The sequence below is a fragment of the Haematobia irritans genome, chromosome 3 (assembly GCF_050003625.1).
Source record: "Haematobia irritans isolate KBUSLIRL chromosome 3, ASM5000362v1, whole genome shotgun sequence".
In the NCBI taxonomy this organism is placed as follows: domain Eukaryota; kingdom Metazoa; phylum Arthropoda; class Insecta; order Diptera; family Muscidae; genus Haematobia; species Haematobia irritans.
Window position 1 is genome coordinate 97,298,977 of NC_134399.1, and position 17,939 is coordinate 97,316,915.

General features: G+C 36.6%; 1 protein-coding gene across 1 annotated transcript; it reads right to left on the reverse strand.

The window, feature by feature from the left end:
- Nucleotides 1-12,219: 12,219 nt before the first annotated feature.
- Nucleotides 12,220-17,400, reverse strand: LOC142231087 (uncharacterized). The gene has a single exon (XM_075301705.1). It carries the CDS (start codon nucleotides 17,398-17,400, stop codon nucleotides 12,220-12,222), a length of 5,181 nt encoding a protein of 1,726 aa, XP_075157820.1.
- Nucleotides 17,401-17,939: the final 539 nt, after the last annotated feature.

Below are 17,939 nucleotides of genomic sequence, written 5' to 3' on the forward strand. Positions count from 1 at the left end.
TATGGAAATATAAAGCTTAATATAGGTCACAACAAATTTGAAGGATTTTAGATGGTATTTTCGTGGAGGCTATATAAGATTGAACCTGGCCGAACTTACAGCCATATATACTTATTTTTTGCAATCAGTAGCGTTTATCTTTGGCTGAAAATGTGACTCATACCAATTTCGAAACGGTTGAATTATATATAGGACCTGTACCTTGATTACAATAATACGGAAACTGACAAGACCTTCAGGTCGTGAAACACGCAGGTCTTCATTTTAAATAACATTCAAAACTTGTAACCATATCACAACTCAACCCTATTAAAAGCTACCCTGTACATAATGGTTGCTTAGAACATCAAAGCTAACAACAACTTTTTGTTTGACTTTTTCTAATAAAACCATAATATTTTCATGTTTATTTGCTCAGTTATTAATTAAAGAAGAATTTGTATAACACACACATTGTGCGTTTCAAACATATGTTTGTATGTGTTTGCAAATATTAATGAGTGTGTTTGCAAGCACATTTGCCACTGCAAACGTTTGAGAGTTTCGTCTGTCCTTTGGCTACAGTAGCTGTGAAAGATATTTGTCAAACAGAAGAAAATTAATATTTGTGACATTATTTGAAAAAAATATTATGCATTTTATAAGTGAATGAAAATATTTTAGGAAAGCGTCTGCTAGACCTACCAATGTACAGCAACCAATTTCTGGTTGTTATAATTTTTAGGGCTCTCGTCTAATGGCTGAAGGCAGTTTTATTCCTGTGATGGTTCATGTGTTTGTTTACAAGCTTACAAGAGCATTTTGATCTATTGCATTCAGAAATAAAATTATTCGTGATACGATTCAAGGGTGATTGCTTCATATTTGACTTCATAAATATAATGTCTTTGGATTAAAAAAAATTCCATATTGTCCGTCCAAAAATAACAGTTTTGCTGTTGAAACATGTCTGCGGAGATAATATTCCTTCTCTGCGTATATATTACAGAGGGTGTAGTAACGTTGCATCGTGTCCACAAAGCGGTCGAAAACACATGGTAACAATACCAGAAATGATCATAAATTCACGCTACAGTGATCTAAAATTTATTCGTGAGCAAAACATATCGCGAGAATGGCAAAATGAGTTTGAACTAAATCCATTACAGTTCTACAAAGTGCAAGAGATCACCTATACACAAAAGAAGTTAGAGTGGAAAAGCCAAGGAGTTGCTTCGCTTCCACGCAAGTTGCCAGTTATCGCACCAACCAAACTGATGGGCTTACTTTACGAAAGCAACGTAACGGATGGTGGTCATTCCGCGGTTGTACTCATCGATCATGTGGTTGTAATAAATGCCGAATACTATTGCGACAGTATTGAAGCCCTGAACAGAGAAGCACATCGGTCGAAGACCAAGGACATTCCGATATGGCTGAAATTTGGTACATGGTTTTGGTATATGGTCTCTAATAACCATGCAAAAATTGCTCCACATCGGTCCATAATTATATGTAGCCCCATATAAACCGATCCCCAGATTTGGCTTGCGGAGCCTCAAAGAGAAGCAAATTTCATCTGATTCGGCTGAAATTTGGTACAGGATGTTGGTATGTGGTCTCTAACAACCATGCAAACATTGCCCCAAATCGGTCCATAATTATATATAACCCCCATATTAACCTATGCCCAGATTTGGCTTGCGGAGTCTCATCCGATCCGGCTGAAATTTGGTACATGGTGGTGGTATATGGTATCTAACAACCTTGCAAAAATTGGTTCACATCGGTCCATAATTATATATAGCCTCCATATATACCGATCCCCAGATTTGGCTTGCCATGCCTCAAAGAGAAGCAAATTTCATCCGATTCAGCTGAAATTTGGTACATGGTGTTGGTATATGGTCTCGAACAACCATGCACACATTGGTCCATATCGGTTCATAATTATATATAGCTCCCATATAAACCGGTCCCGAGATTTGACCTCCGGAGCCTCTTGAAGGAGCAAAATTCATCCGATCCGGTTGAAATTTGGTACATCTCGCTAGTGTATGGCCGATAACAACTATGCCAAAATTGGTCCGTATCGATCTATATTATATAGTCCCCAAACAAACCTATCCTCAATCACAGAAAAATCACGATTGCCATTCGAGCCAAAAATAATCTACCAAAATTTTATTTCTATAGAAAATATTTTCAAAATTTTAGTTCTATAGAAAATGTCAAAATTTTATTTCTTTAGAAAATTTTGTCAACATTTTATATCTATAAGAAATTTTGTCAAAATATAAATTCTACACAAAATTTTGTAAAAAATTTATTTCTGTAGAAAATTTCGTCAACATTTTATTTCTATAGATAATGTATGAAGCATTTCATAGCGTAGAGGAATATTTTGCAAAATCTTCAAAAAATCAAGAATTCTACCAATCTACCAAACAGTAAAAATCTGCCATTTTTGGTAGACTCGTGCTCAAAATTGTATATAGCCCCCATAGAAAGCGACCCCCATATTCCAATTCTGGATCTATAATTACAGCACAAAAGTTCATACCGGTTGGTAGTTATTTTTTTCCTATATGCACCGGTCAAGAACTGAATATATATTTAATCGACCTTTCTTTTGTCTACTATATATCTCGCATGGACTAACATACAATTTAGAAGATGATGTTAAGAAGTTTTAAGATGCCTTGCCATGGGCCGCAACCCAAGTAATTTAATTACGGATGACCGTCTTTAGTAAAAGTTTCTACGCAATCCATGGTGGAGAGTACGAGGGCAGTTCGGAAACTTCTTAGCCTAGCACAAAAAGTTAAGTGTTTTGGAAACTTCCATCTCTGTTATGAACACATCATAAATTTTGTTTCGATCTGGCAACTCCTTCATATAGAAACAGGTGTTCAAAAAAGACGCATCCGCAATTTTTTTTTACAATGGATTTTTACAATGGATTTTTACAATGGATTTTTACAATGGAAAAATTAGAAATGCGTGCTGTCATTAAATATTTTCATAAAAAAGTTTTATCGGGACAAAAAATTCATATGGTTAATATGTTAGGTGAAAGTGCTCCTTCATATGCAATAGTAAAAAGTTGGGTTGCTGAATTTAAACGTCGTCGTACAAGCATTGAAGATGAACCACGTAGTGGACGTCCAAAAACAGCAACAACAACAGAAATTATAGCCAAAGTGCATGATATGGTATTAAATGATCGACGAATAAAAGTGCGTGAAATTGCTAATATCATGGGCATCTCAAATGATCGAGTCCATTTAATTTTGCATGAAGAACTACAGATGAAACAGCTTTGTGCAAGATGGGTGCCGCATTTGTTAACAGTCGATCAAAAACGCATAAGAATGAATATTTCTCAAGCTGGTTTGGATCGTTTTAAGTGAAATAAAATGGATTTTAAGCGTCGTTTCATAACTGTTGATAAGACATACATCCACCACTATACTCCAGAGACAAAAGACCAATCCAAACAATGGACTGAAGCTGGAGGAAGTGCCCCAAAGAAGGCAAAAACAATTCAATCGGCTGGTAAGGTTATGGCAACGGTTTTTTGGGACTTCAAAGGTATTTTATTGATTGACTATCTGCAAAATGGTAAACAATAAATTCAGAATACTATTGCAACCTTTCGGATCAATTAAATGTACAAATTCGAGAAAAACGTCCTGGCTTACAACACAAAAAAAATATTTCTTCAAGACAACGCACCAGCGCACAAGAGTGTTTTAACAATGGCTAAAATCAACGAATTAATGTACGAGTTGCTTGACCACCCACCTTATTCTTCTGATTTAGCTCCCAGTGACTTTTACTTATTCCCAAATCTAAAAAAAAATCCCTGCTGGCAAGAGTTTTACCTCAAATGAAGATGCAATTATAGTTGTAAACCACTATGTTGAAGACCTTGGGGAAAACTATTTTAATCAAGGGATAGAATTGCTAGAAAAGCGTTGGACTAAGTGTATTGGAGTTTCAGGAGATTATATTGAAAAATAAAAATATTTTTGAAAAACTAACTATTCTGTTTTATTGATAGGCTAAGAAGTTTCCGAACCGCCCTCGTACATAAGATTCGGCCAGGCCGAACTTACGGCCGTATATACTTATTAGACCTAAATTTCCTAAATATTTTTAATTTCAGGCACACTTGATAGTAATAAAATAGGGAGATCGGTCTATATTTCGGCTATACAAAACATGGACCAATATGTAGCAAATTCGATATAGGTCTTTGTGGACCTAAAATACCTCTAGATTTTTAAATTCAGGCAGATCGGATAAAAACTCCGGTGTGTAAAACTTAAGATGTCAAATCGAGAGATCGTTCTATATGGGGGTTATACCAAAACATTGACCGACACACTTGATATTCGATGCACCTTATGGGGCTTGAATATTTCTAGATTTAAAATTTTTTTACAAAACTAAGTAATATTGTGATGTTGAGATGCTCTAGAACCCAAGTCGGGGGTTCATTTTATGTGTGGGTCTTATCATGGAATTTAACTTGCCTGCATACAAAAAAGGAATCTGTACCAAATTTCAGGGCGATAGCTGTTACAACAGACAGACGGACATCGTTATATCGTCTTAGAATTTCTCCCTGATCAACAATATATTTTATATAGTCGGAAATCGATGTGTTACAAACGGAATGTTGATAGGGAGTTCCAATGTGGTAATGGACGTGATAACAAATAGCAAATGAATTTATTCGTCTTTTCAATAGTTGTTTAAATGTACCTAATTTTAAGTGATCTCAGTCAAAAATTGAATAATTCAATTTTACCTGCTGCACAATTTTGCTCATCACTGATGAAAGTCATTGTTTGAATGCCGGCATTTTATATGATAAGATGATTATAAAGATGTATTATGATCTTCACATGTTGGTTTAGTATACACTGAAGTTTTTGCCAGCTAACGACAAATGTTAAGAACAATAAATAAAATGACAAAAGATGAAAGTTTATTGTCAGTTGATATCCTAAGGTTATTTTAGAGAAATATTTTTAATATTTTAGACATTTCATTTTCCACTTTTGCCCTTCTGCATATATACACGAGCACCCGAGTTATGTGGCCAAGAAACCATACAAGCGCATACTTTCCAATGAGTAAAAAAGAGTACATTTCATATAAATACAAGCAAATATACGCACCAAGGGGTGCACCCGCACACATACGCACACAATGGAGTTCTATACAAATACATCTTTTCTTGGGCATTAGACGCCTTACAAGCACATATCCTCTTCATTTTTGTTCTATAATGGTTTTGTCAACTCATTCAATGCTGGCTGACTGGTGGTTGGTGTTTCTTTTGTTGTTTATGTTGAGGCAAATGTGTAGTTGAAATGAGTTGTGTCGTAATACGTTTTAGTGACTCGAAAGTAATTTTTAAACAATTTCTCTTTGTATATCATATGGACCTTCATAAGGATTCATGACATTGTTCATATGCTTGAACCAGAAAGGACACCACACAATATATAATTTTTGCTTAAGTTTTTGTTAGGTCAAAAGTAGTTGGGTATTTGGAATGACGAAAAATAAATTATCAACTATTATATCTAATCATTAATGCTTGTTTAAAATTCTAATACTTTGTTCGTAATTTTGAAATTCTTTATTTATTCCGGCATACCTTTAAAGAAAACCTAAACGGAGGGATATGCAAACTACAACAGGTAAAGAGTGTTTTTTAAAGAGATACGAGGGCGGTTCGGAAACTTCTTAGACTACCAATGAAAGAGAATAGCTAGTTTTTCAAAAATATTTTTATTTTTCAATATAATCTCCTGAAACTTCAATACACCTAGTCCAACGCTTTTCTAGCAATTCTATCCCTTGATTAAAATAGTTTTCTTCAAGGTCTTCAAAATAGTGGTTTACAACTGTAATTGCAGCAAAACGCTTGCAAGCAAGGATTTTTTTTAGATTTGGGAACAAGTAAAAGCCACTTGGAACTGAATCAGAAGAATAAGGTGGGTGGTCAAGCAACTCGTACTTTAATTCGTTGATTTTAGCCATTGTTGAAACCCTCTTGTGCGCTAGTGCGTTGTCTCGATGAAAAATTATTTTTTTGTGTTGTAAGCCAGGACGTTTTTCTCGAATTTGTACATTTAATTGATCTAAAAATTTGCAATATTAATCTGAATTTATTGTTTTACCTTTTTGCAGATAGTCAATCAATAGGTTAGGTTAGGTGGCAGCCCGATGTATCAGGCTCACTTAGACTATTCAGTCCATTGTGATACCACATTGGTGAACTTCTCTCTTATCACTGAGAGCTGCCCGATTCCATGTTAAGCTCAATGACAACGGACCACCTTTTTATAGCCGAGTCCGAACGGCTTTCCACATTGCAGTGAAACCACATAGAGAAGTTTTGAAACCCTCAGAAATGTCACCAGTATTGCTGAGGTGGGATAATCCACCGCTGAAAAATTTGTTGGTGTTCGGTCGAAGCAGGAATCGAACCCACGACTTTGTGTATGCAAGGCGGGCATGCTAACCATTGCACCACGGTGGCTCCCAATCAATAAAACACCTTTAAGTTCCAAAAAACCGTTGCCATAACCTTTTTGCCTTTTTTGGGGCACTTTTCCAGCTTCAGTCCATTGTTTGGATTGTTCTTTTGTCTCTGGAGTATAGTGGTGGATCCATGTCTCATCAACAGTTATGAAACGACGCTTAAAATCCATTTTATTTCGCTTAAAACGATCCAAACATGCTTGAGAAATATTCATTCTTATGCGTTTTTGATCGACTGTTAACAAATGTGGCACCCATCTTGCAGAAAGCTTTTTCATCTGTAGTTCTTCATGCAAAATTAAATGGACTCGATCATTTGAGATGCCCATGACATTAGCAATTTCACGCACTTTTATTCGTCGATCATTTAATACCATATCATGCACTTTGGCTACAATTTCTGTTGTTGTTGCTGTTTTTGGAAGTCCACTACGTGGTTCATCTTCAATGCTTGTACGACAACGTTTAAATTCAGCAACCCAACTTTTTACTATTGCATATGAAGGAGCACTTTCACCTAATATATTCACCATATCATTATGAATTTCTTGTCCCCATAAACCTTTTTTATGTAAATATTTAATGACATCACGCATTTCTAATTTTTCCGTTGTAAGAAAATTGCGGATGCGTCTTTTGTGAACACCTGCTTCTATATGAAGGAGTTGCCTGATCGAAACAAAATTTAATCCTCTAATGCGCAATCCCGCCTTTAGGCGGGCTTCGTTAAATCAGGAAGCTTTTAGTAAAACATGTCTTAAGACAATAAAAAAGTTTAAAATAAAAAGAAAACTTAGTTAAAACTGTTCAAGAGGCTTTGCAGTATATACTGAATTTTACCGTATACATTTTTCTTGTTTCGATTTCTTGCTTTTGTGTCGCAAACATTGAATATTTAATCAGCTGGCAAAAAAATTTATGCATTAGAGGGTTAACATGTGTTCATAACAGAGATGGAAGTTTCCAAAACACTTAATTTTTTCTGCGCTTTTTGTGCTCGGCTAAGAAGTTTCCGAACTGCACTCGTATAGGAACAATAAGAACAAGTATATGAACGGCCGTAAGTTCGGCCAGGCCGAATCTGACGTACCCTTCACCATGGATTGCGTAAAACTCTAAAACATTCACACAAAAACAATTCTAATTCAATCACGAAATGAATTTATCCAATTAACTTTTTAGTTGATATGTCTTCCATCACGAAAATGATAGTATCAATCACAGTTTTAATGGGGAATAAAAAATATGTAATTATAACATGAATTGATTTAATTTGAAAATTTCAATTAATTTTTTATTTGTTAAATTAAAAATTTAATTGAAAACGAAACGAAATTAATTTTTTGAATTAAAAACGTAACTATTTTCAACTGCCTTCTTATCTGACTTTGTGTTTTTAGTTTAATTAAAAAATGTGTTGTTTGAAATAAATTTTTATTTAAAAATTAAAAAAAAAATCCATCACTTTTTTTTCACTGACTAAGTCTTCCGAGTTTGATTAAACATTTAAAAATTTTCAATTTTGATATATATTATATAATTAACTTAAGGTTTCTATCTTGAATAAAAAGTTAATTGTATTAATTAATTTATTGATTGAAAAAAGTATACTCGGCCGTAAGTTCGGCCAGGCCGAATCTTAAGTACCCTCCACCATGGATTGCACAGAAACTTGTACTAAAGACTGTCATCCACAATCGAACTACTTGCGTTGCGGTAAAACTTGCCGATGGCAAAGTATCTTAACCCTGGAAAGTCATCCTTATTTTTTATACACTAACGTCATCCTTCGTCATTTTGACTACGGCTTATTTCAAGACGCTATAATTTACATCGTAAGCAAAAATGAGAACCAAAATTGTGTTTATTTTCTTGTTCAATTTGTTTTTAATTAGTATAAAACAAAAATTCGTAAAATGGTTGAATTAGTATAACTTAAATTTATGATTTCCCAAACGACTAAAATGCATTTTAAATCGAAAATGAAATTGCGCGTCGTCATTTTGACGAAGGATGACTGTCCAGGGTTAAAACTTCTTAACACCATGTTCTCAATTGTAAGTTAGTCCATACGGGGTATATATTAAACAAAATAAGTATATACGGCCGTAAGTTCGACCAGGCCGAATCTTATGTACCCTCCACCATGGATTGCGTAGAAACTTTTACGAAAGACTGTCAACCACAATCGAATTACTTGGATTGTGGTATCTTAAAATTTCTTAACGTCGTTTTCTAAATTGTGAGTTAGTCCATAAGTGGTATATATTAGACAAAAAAGTTATGTATAGTTAAGTTTACAAATAAATACGAATCGATATGGACTTTTTGCACGGCACGTAGAGGGCCAGAATTTAGATATGGGGGTCGCTTATATGGGGGCTATAATTACGAGCTTAATATGGACCAATTTTTGGGGATCGATTTATCTGAGGGCTATATATAACTATAGACCGATATGGACCTAGTTAGGCATGATTGTTAACGGCCATATACTAGCACAATGTACCAAATTTCAACTGACTCGGATTAAATTTGCTCTTCCAAGAGCCTCCAAAACCAAATCTCGGGATCGGTTTATATGGAGGGCTATATATGATTATGGACTGATATGGACCACTTTTGGCATGATAGTTAAATATCATATACTACCACCACGTACCAAATTTCAACCATTTCGGATGAATTTTGCTTTTCCAAAAGGCACCGGAGGTCAAATCTGGGGATCGGTTTATGTGGGGGCTATATATAATTATGGACTGATATGAACCAATTCCTGCATGGTGTTGGATACCATATATTAACATCACGTACGAAATTTCAACCGAATCCGATCAATTTTGGTCTTCCAATAGGCTCCGGAGGTCAAATCTGGTGATCGGTTTATATGGGGGCTATATATAAATATGGACCGATGTAGACCAATTTTTGCATGGTCATTAGAGACCATATACTAACACCGGATCGGATGAAATTTGCCTCTCTTAGAGAATCCGCAAGCCAAATCTGGGGATCGGTTTATATCGGGGCTATATATAATTATTGACCGATGTGGACCAATTTTTGGATGGTTTTTAGAGACCATATATTTACACCATGTACCAAATTTCAGCCGTATCGGATGAAATTTGCTTCTCTTTGAGGCTCCGCAAGCCAAATCGGGGGATCGGTTCATATGGGGGCTATACGTAAAAGTGGACCCATATGGCCCATTTGCAATACCATCCGACCTACATCAATAACAACTACTTGTGCCAAGTTTCAAGTCGATAGATTGTTTCTTTCGTAAGTTAGCGTGATTTCAACAGACGGACGGACGAACGGACATGCTCAGATAGACTCAGAATTTCACTACGACCCAGAATATATAAGTTTCAACCGGATCGGATGAATTTTGCTCCTCCAATAGGCTCCGGAGATCAAATATGGGGATGGGTATATATGAGGGCTATATATAATTATGGACCGATATTGACCAATTTCTGCATGGTAATTAGAGACCACATACCAACACCATGTACCAAATATCAGCTGGATAGGATGAAATTTGCTTCTTTTTGAGGCTCCGCAATCTAAATCTGGGGATCGGTTTATATGGGGGCTATATGGACCAATTTTTGCTTAGTTTTTGGATACCATATACTTACACCATGTACCAAATTGCAGCCAGATCGGATGAAATATGATTCTGTTAGAGGATCCGCAAGCCAAGTCATGGGATCGGTTTATATGGGTGCTATATATAATTATGGGCCAATATGAACCAATTTTTGCATGTTGGTTAGAGACCATATACTAACACCATGTACTAAATTTCAGCCAGATGGGATGCAATTTGCTTCTCTTATAGGCTCCGCAAGGCATTTCTGGGGGCCCGTTTATATGGGGCCTATACGTAAAAGTGATCCGATATGGCAATTTGCAATACCATCCGACCTACATCAATAACAACTACTAGTGCCAAGTTTCAAGTTTCGTTCGGAAGTTAGCATGATTTCAACAAGCGGACGGACGGACACGCTTAGATCGACTCAGAATTTCACCACGACCCAGAATATATATATATATATATATATATATATATATATATATATATATATATATATATATATATATATATATATATATATATATATATATATATATATATATATATATATATATATATATATATATATATATATATATATATATATATATATATATATATATATATATATATATATATATATATATATTGTACAATTTCCTGATCGACCTTCTGCAAGTGGACTGTATGTAATTTAGTTCAGCTCAGGAAAATGTAAAAGATACCAATAAAGAAACAAGAACAAAAGAAAAGAATGGCAGGTTTCAGATTTCATATAATGTACAATTTATTGGTGTGTTGAGCTGCTTACCGGCTGGAGGACAGAATTCAAAGTGAACGAATAGAACCATGTAAGCGTACAATTAACCATTAGAGTTTAGAAAAAAAGGGAGTTAAAAAGAAAGTTGAAGCGAGACAAATAGGCTTATAGTACTAATAAATAAAGCTTTTCTTGGTTGAAGGGCTTACAGCATTGCCAATATGAACAAATTCAAATTAATATTGAGGAATACGTTAAGCTTAAAGTTAGTTAATTCAGAAATATACAAGTGGATTTCAATTCATTAATTCATAAAATTATTTCTACATTTAGATAGAAAGGACAAAAAAAACGCAACTGTTAAACTGGGTTTAACATGCCGCCCGCCTTGCAGGATTGCAATGTTAGTAACGACATGATCCTGAAACAGTCCAGCCAAAAATACTGCTTTGAAGAATTGGCATCTGTGATGACGTTTGAATCATTCCAGGTCTTAATATCCCAGACAGTTGATCGTTCGCTATGATTATTTCAATGTTAGTTGGATTGAAAAAGTGAGGGTCAGCAAGATCGGTAATATGATCGAAAATCGTCCTCAATGAAGGCTCTGACGTGGGTTTTGGTAAAGTGGTGTTGAACTGAGGTTTAACCAAGGCTATAATTTGGATTTTTACTTGCGGATCGTGGTAAGATTCCAAGTTGATCGTACAGTACTCTTTATGATCTCGAATGGTAGTACTTAGATTTAAACGAGTAACACATTTTTTCAAGACAACAGTCTGAGCCTCTCCGCTGCTCATAAGAAGCCGAACTTTCGATGGTCCCTTGGATGTGACAACGCGAGCAAGTGCCGTAGGTACAAATACATGGGAGGATAAGCGGCGGCTCAGTCTTTCATGAAGGTACTTTTGACGTCGATGAGGTACACTGGAACTTCTTGGTGGACGAATACTGTTGTTATTACATCTGCGACTCATGGTTAGGTTTCGAGCACTTCTCAAGGATCTTGATCGGGAAACATTAGAAGAGTTTTGGGAAGTCTGTTGTTGAGTATTATCCACATGAACCATCGTGTGGTGGTTTTTGTTGCAAACTAAACATTTGCTCCGTGATGGACAAAAGTTCCTTTGATGGGCTGTGCACAGACAGTTAAAGCAGAATCCTTTTTCTCTAATAATATTCCGACGTTCAGCAGCAGACATCCTTTGAAACTGCGGGCAGTGTTTGATAAAGTGACGCTTCTTACAAATGCGGCACATTGGTGTACTAGAGTTTAAGCTGAAATGGTAAGATTCATTAGGTATGTGAACGGTTGTGAAAGAAGCTAAGGTTGATCAATTGGAAGTATGCACAGTTTGATTAAAGGACGTGTCAGAATGCCGTTTTGAGTGCGTATTTCGGCAACGCGTACATTACTGTCTGATCCTTTGAAGACTTTTATCACTCTGCCTAAACACCATTCGTTAGGAGGAAGGTTGTCTTCTTTGATTACCACAAAGTCATTAGGCTTCAGATTCTGTTGAACAGATTTCCATTTGTATCTCCTTTGGAGCTCACAAATGTATTCAGTCTTCCAGCGCTTCGCAAATTGCATTTGCAATGCTTTCAATCTTTGCCATCTATTTAGTAATGTCAGATTCCCAGAATATTCTTCAGGGGCAGCGACTAAAGCAGCTCCTCTCAGTAAATGACCAGGAGTGATGGGCACTAAATCAGTTGGATTCTCACTCATTGGTGAAAGTGGCCGAGAATTCAGAACACTTTCGATACGAACAAGAAGAGTGGAGAATTCTTCAAACGTAAACTTAAAGTTGGAGGCCACTTTGCGTAAATGAGTCTTCATGCTCTTTACTGCTGCTTCCCACAGGCCCCCCATATGTGGGGAATGCGGAGGAATGAATTGCCACGAGAAACCATGTAAATTATATTTATCAGAGACAGATTTCTGGACATTCTTCAGAAATATTTTGAACTCAGCCGTTAATGCCCGACTAGCACCCACAAAATTAGTTCCATTGTCGGAAAACACTTTATTCGGGAATCCTCTGCGACCAACAAAACGACTAAAGGTGGATAAGAAAGCATCAGTTGTCAACTCTGAACAGGTTTCCAGGTGGACGGCTCGAGTGGAAAGACACACAAATATGGCAGCATACCCTTTTATCAGTTTAGCATTTCTAAGTTTTGAGGATTTCAACTCGAAAGGTCCTGCAAAATCTATGCCTGTGTGCGTAAAGGGCAAAGAAAATGTACATCTTTCAGTTGGGAGGGATGCCATTATTTGAGTTCTTATACGATGCTTATATATAGTACAGATACGGCATTGTCTTATACAACCTCTGATCGCATTTTTTAGACGTATAACATAGAACTCCTGCCGAATTGAGCGCAACATAACCTGATGTTCAGCATGTAACAGCATTTTGTGTGTAAAATCAATAAATAATTTACAGAAACGTGATTTTTCAGGCAAGATGATCGGATGGCGTTCGTTATAACTCAGATCTGAATTACCCAACCGACCATTCACTCGCAATAGTTTATTATCATCCAGTGCTGGGTTCAATGTCAGTAAGCGACTTTTTGAACTTATTGGTAAATTATTTTCCAGTGATTGGTATTCAGAAGAATAATATTTTTGTTGAGCCAAACGAACCAGCTTGTATTTAACAGACAAGATTTCCTCATGAGTAATGAAATCAGTAGGACAAGGTTTTCTTTTGCATTTGTTTATAAAACGATAAATGAAGCATAAGACTCGCAAGGCTCTTGGAAAGGATGAAAAACGATCTAATATATCTTCCAATTGTGTATCAGTATGAAAATTGTTTATTTTTCGCTCCAATACAGGTTCTTTGAACGTGGTAGATTTTGGCCAGAATTTAGCAGATTTGAACAGCCATTCAGGGCCATGCCACCACAGTGAATTTGTACTCAGTTCCGAAGCTGTACATCCCCGAGTACCAAGATCGGCAGGATTTTCATTTGTTGGGACATGCCTCCAAGTTGCATTCCCAATGTTATCAAGAATTTCTGTAATTTTATTGGCGACAAAAGTTTTCCAGTAAAAAGGTGGCTTATCTAACCACGCCAATGTTATAGTTGAGTCAGACCAGAGATAAATGTCTGAAACACGTAAGCTCATATTCTGGCAAACAGATTTAAGCAGTTTCGATAAAAGAGCAGCCGCGCATAATTCAAGTCTGGGTAAACTCACAGTTTTTAAAGGGGCAACTTTGCTTTTCGCAGCAAGCAAATGAGTTGTTCTGGTATTTTCGGAAGAAATGGTACAGATATATAAACAGGCACAGTATGCTTTCTCAGAAGCATCACAGAATCCGTGCATTTCAATTTGTCTGTCGGGTGAATAATTGAGCCATCGTGGAATTTTAATTGACTCAATATCAGGAAAATTCAGAATAAAGCAGTTCCATTTCTCGAACGAGTGGGATTTGATCTCCTCGTCCCAGTCAGTCCCGTCGATCCATAATTGTTGAAGCAACATTTTCGCTGCAACAATTATTGGTGATAACCAACCTGCAGGATCGAAAATTTTTGCGACTATTGACAAGATCTTTCTTTTAGTTAGCGGGCCAGGAGGAATAGTAATATTCGATACCTTATAGTAAAACGAATCAGTCATTGCATTCCATCGAATGCCCAATGTTTTGGTATCACTTGTGTCCTCTAGTTTTAAAAAATCTTCGTTTAGAAGATCCTCGGGGGCCAAGTGTTGCAGAATATCAGGGTTATTTGCCGTAATTTTTCTAAGAGGAAACCCAGCTGAATTCAATAAATCGATCAGTTGTAACAAGTAATATTTTGTTTCAGCGATTGAATGACCACCAGAGAGAACATCGTCGACATATATCTGGTGTTGCAATATGGATGAGGCAGTTGGATGAGTATCTTTAGCGTCTTCGCTCAATTGAAGGAGCGTTCTGATCGCTAAATATGGAGCACAGTTTACTCCAAAGGTTACAGTTTTCAAACAGTAATCGCTTATTGTTTCAGTCGACAAATTTCTAAACAATATTCGCTGAAATTGTCTATCATCAGGATGAACGTATATTTGGCGGTACATCTTCTGGATGTCACCATTAAAAACGTATCTAAAAAAACGCCATCGTAAAACAACATTCATCAGATCGTTTTGAAGAATGGGTCCAGTATGCAGGATATCGTTCAAAGAAACTCCAGTAGTGGTTTTCTTTGACGCATTAAATACCACTCTAACCTTAGTGGAGGCTCGCTCAGGTTTCACTACAGCATGGTGTGGTAAATAAAATGAAAAGTATTTTGAATTCTTAGAGACTTCAAAACTTGAAGTGGGCTCCATATGATCTAATTCAAGATACTCAGACAAAACTTTGTTATACTCTACAGATAATTCAGGCGATTTCTGCAAAGTTTTTTCCATGCGTAGGAATTGACCCATAGCAGCTCGTCTGGAAGAACCGAGCGCTATTTCAGAAGGTAAATCTTGCCGAAATGGTAATCTCACAACATATCGACCATTTGGTAAACGACTGGTAGTTTTAACGTAGAAGTCTTCACACCAGTTGTCATTATCAGAAAGTGGTCGCGACGTGGGAACTTCTTCCAATTCCCAAAACTTTCGAATGTCCTCATTTAATGTTTCATTGGAGTTCACCCAAGATGCAAATGTTGAAACAGTTCGAGGTTTTGGGGGCCCACTTATGATCCAACCAAATTCAGTATTTTGAGCCAAAAGACTTCCAGCTACGTTTTTCCCTACACCAGATTTTATGATGGAAGGAAAAATGTCGCTTCCCAACAGCATATCTATAGGACCAGGTTTATAGAAATTTGGATCAGCTAGATCAAAGCGGTTCAATTCATTCCAGTTAGAAATGTTGGTTGGTGAACTTGGCATCAAATGTTTCAAGTTAGAAACTACTAAAGCAGAAGTGTGTACTTTAAAGTCAGTTTTGCGAGATTTCAGAACAATATGGCAAACTCTTGAAGAATTTTCCAAGGTAGTGCCGCCAAGGCCAGATATCCTCGTAAAGGATTTCTTGGTAGGAATTCCAAATTGTTTTACCAATCTGTTTGAAATGAACGACTCCTGAGAGCCTTGGTCTATAAAGACCCTAACAGTAATATTCATTCCCAAATGCTCCAAGTCAACTAAAGCGGTGGGCAAGATTGTTCCTTCCCCAGAATTAAGAAAATTTGATTGGACATTTGGGGTCATTTCAGAATAAGCAGCAGCCGACGTAGAGGGCTCATTCTCATATTCAGTTTCTACATGAAAAGTTGTAACATTAGTTCGTGGCGCCTGTTGGCTTCGAGCCTGCGCCGAATCAGGATGCAGTAATGTATGATGCCGTTGTCTACACTTCTGACACACATTATCACTTTGACAGTCTTCAGAAAGGTGACCATAACCCAAGCAGTTTTCACACAGTTCATTATCAGTTACGAATTTTCGCTTTTGTTGAAAAGACCAATTCTTAAATTTAGAACAAGCGCGAATGGTGTGGTTCTGCTTACAAACTTTACAGGGTTTATACTTCTGTTCAGTTCTAGTGTAATAAGTCTGAGATTTTTGCGTAACAGGTTGAGGACCAGACGGCTTCCTCATATCGGAAATGGATTCCAACATATCGAGCCGATTTGAAATAAATTCATCCAATTGACTCCATGAAGGCATTTTCTTATGGTCAGTCAGTGAATTCTCCCAGGCCGTTAATGTTTCATCGGGAAGTCTTGATGAAACCCAGTAAACTAAAATAGGATCCCAGGACATTACTGAAATATTGTAAGTCTTTAGAACCGAAATACAGTTATTTATCGTGTATTGGAGGTTTCGCAAAGCCTTTCCTTTCTCCGATGTTACACGTTCAGTCTCAAAAATTCTTCTCAGTTGATGGTTAATGAGAATCCGTTTGTTCTCATAACGATGTCGGAGTGCATCCCATGCTAGGCTGAAATTATCATCAGTAAGGGCAAACTGTTTGACAATTCGATTAGCCTCACCGCGAGTTTTCGACCTCAAATGGAATAGTTTTTGGGCGGCTGACAGCTTCGGATGTTTCATATAAATAGCAGAGAACATGTCTCTGAAGCTAGGCCAGTTGTCATATCCGCCGCTGAAAATTTCAGTGTCGCAAGGAGGAACCTTCACGGAAAACCCAGTTTCTTCGGAAGGTGATATTTCCCTCCGCTCAACAGATTGCGAAGACATTTCCATTTTTCTCCGCTCAATTCCCATTAAGTCCAGTATAGAGGTCTTACATGCCTTGTACGACTTACATGATTCATTGAATTTGGAGTGGATCTCCCTTTCAGTGGCCGAGATTTTCTCATTTGTAGTCATTTCGGTCTCATAAACCTGAGTCAAAATAATCCACCGACGTTCTAAATCATCTAGCTCAACTTGAAGACTAGAGCTCGTGTGATCTGCTACGTCGATGGTTGTAAAGTTTGCACAGAAAGTGACCAGCTGGTCCGAAAAGAAAATAAATCTTTGAGATGACATGGTTTAAGCCCGAAAAGTTGTTAAAATTCAATATACACAAATAAACCCTGACAGTTGGATATGGTTTCCAAGTCACTTTCACTTAGCAGTAAAATGTGTATAAAGAAGTTTACAGAAATGTAAAAAAATGGAAATTGTCAGATCAAATCAGTTGACAATATTTGTGCCTTATACCCAGATCACGTAACAGTTAATGTTAACTCAGATTACTCGGGAATGTTAAATCTTTTACAGTACTCAGAAATGTGAAATTCTTTACATTTAAATTCCTTACAGTAACGTTCAACTCCAAAGGAGTACAAATTCAGACAAATTAACTTGTTAATGTAGGGCAATCTCTTTAAAGATATCACTTAAAGAGCGTTTTCCTCTCTCACGCAATGAAATAAGGTGTTATTGTATCCAAATTGTTACAGAAACAACTCACGAGAGCAATATCAATGAAAATTAAAATAGCAGTAAACAAACATATACGTACACAAGTCATGCAGTGCACCTTCGACTCAATTCGTTAAGTATATAACGGTTCTTGACAAAAT

Bases quoted from the DNA above. Each gene is read 5' to 3' on its own strand.
- LOC142231087 (XM_075301705.1), bottom strand. From the start codon at position 17,400: ATGTCATCTCAAAGATTTATTTTCTTTTCGGACCAGCTGGTCACTTTC.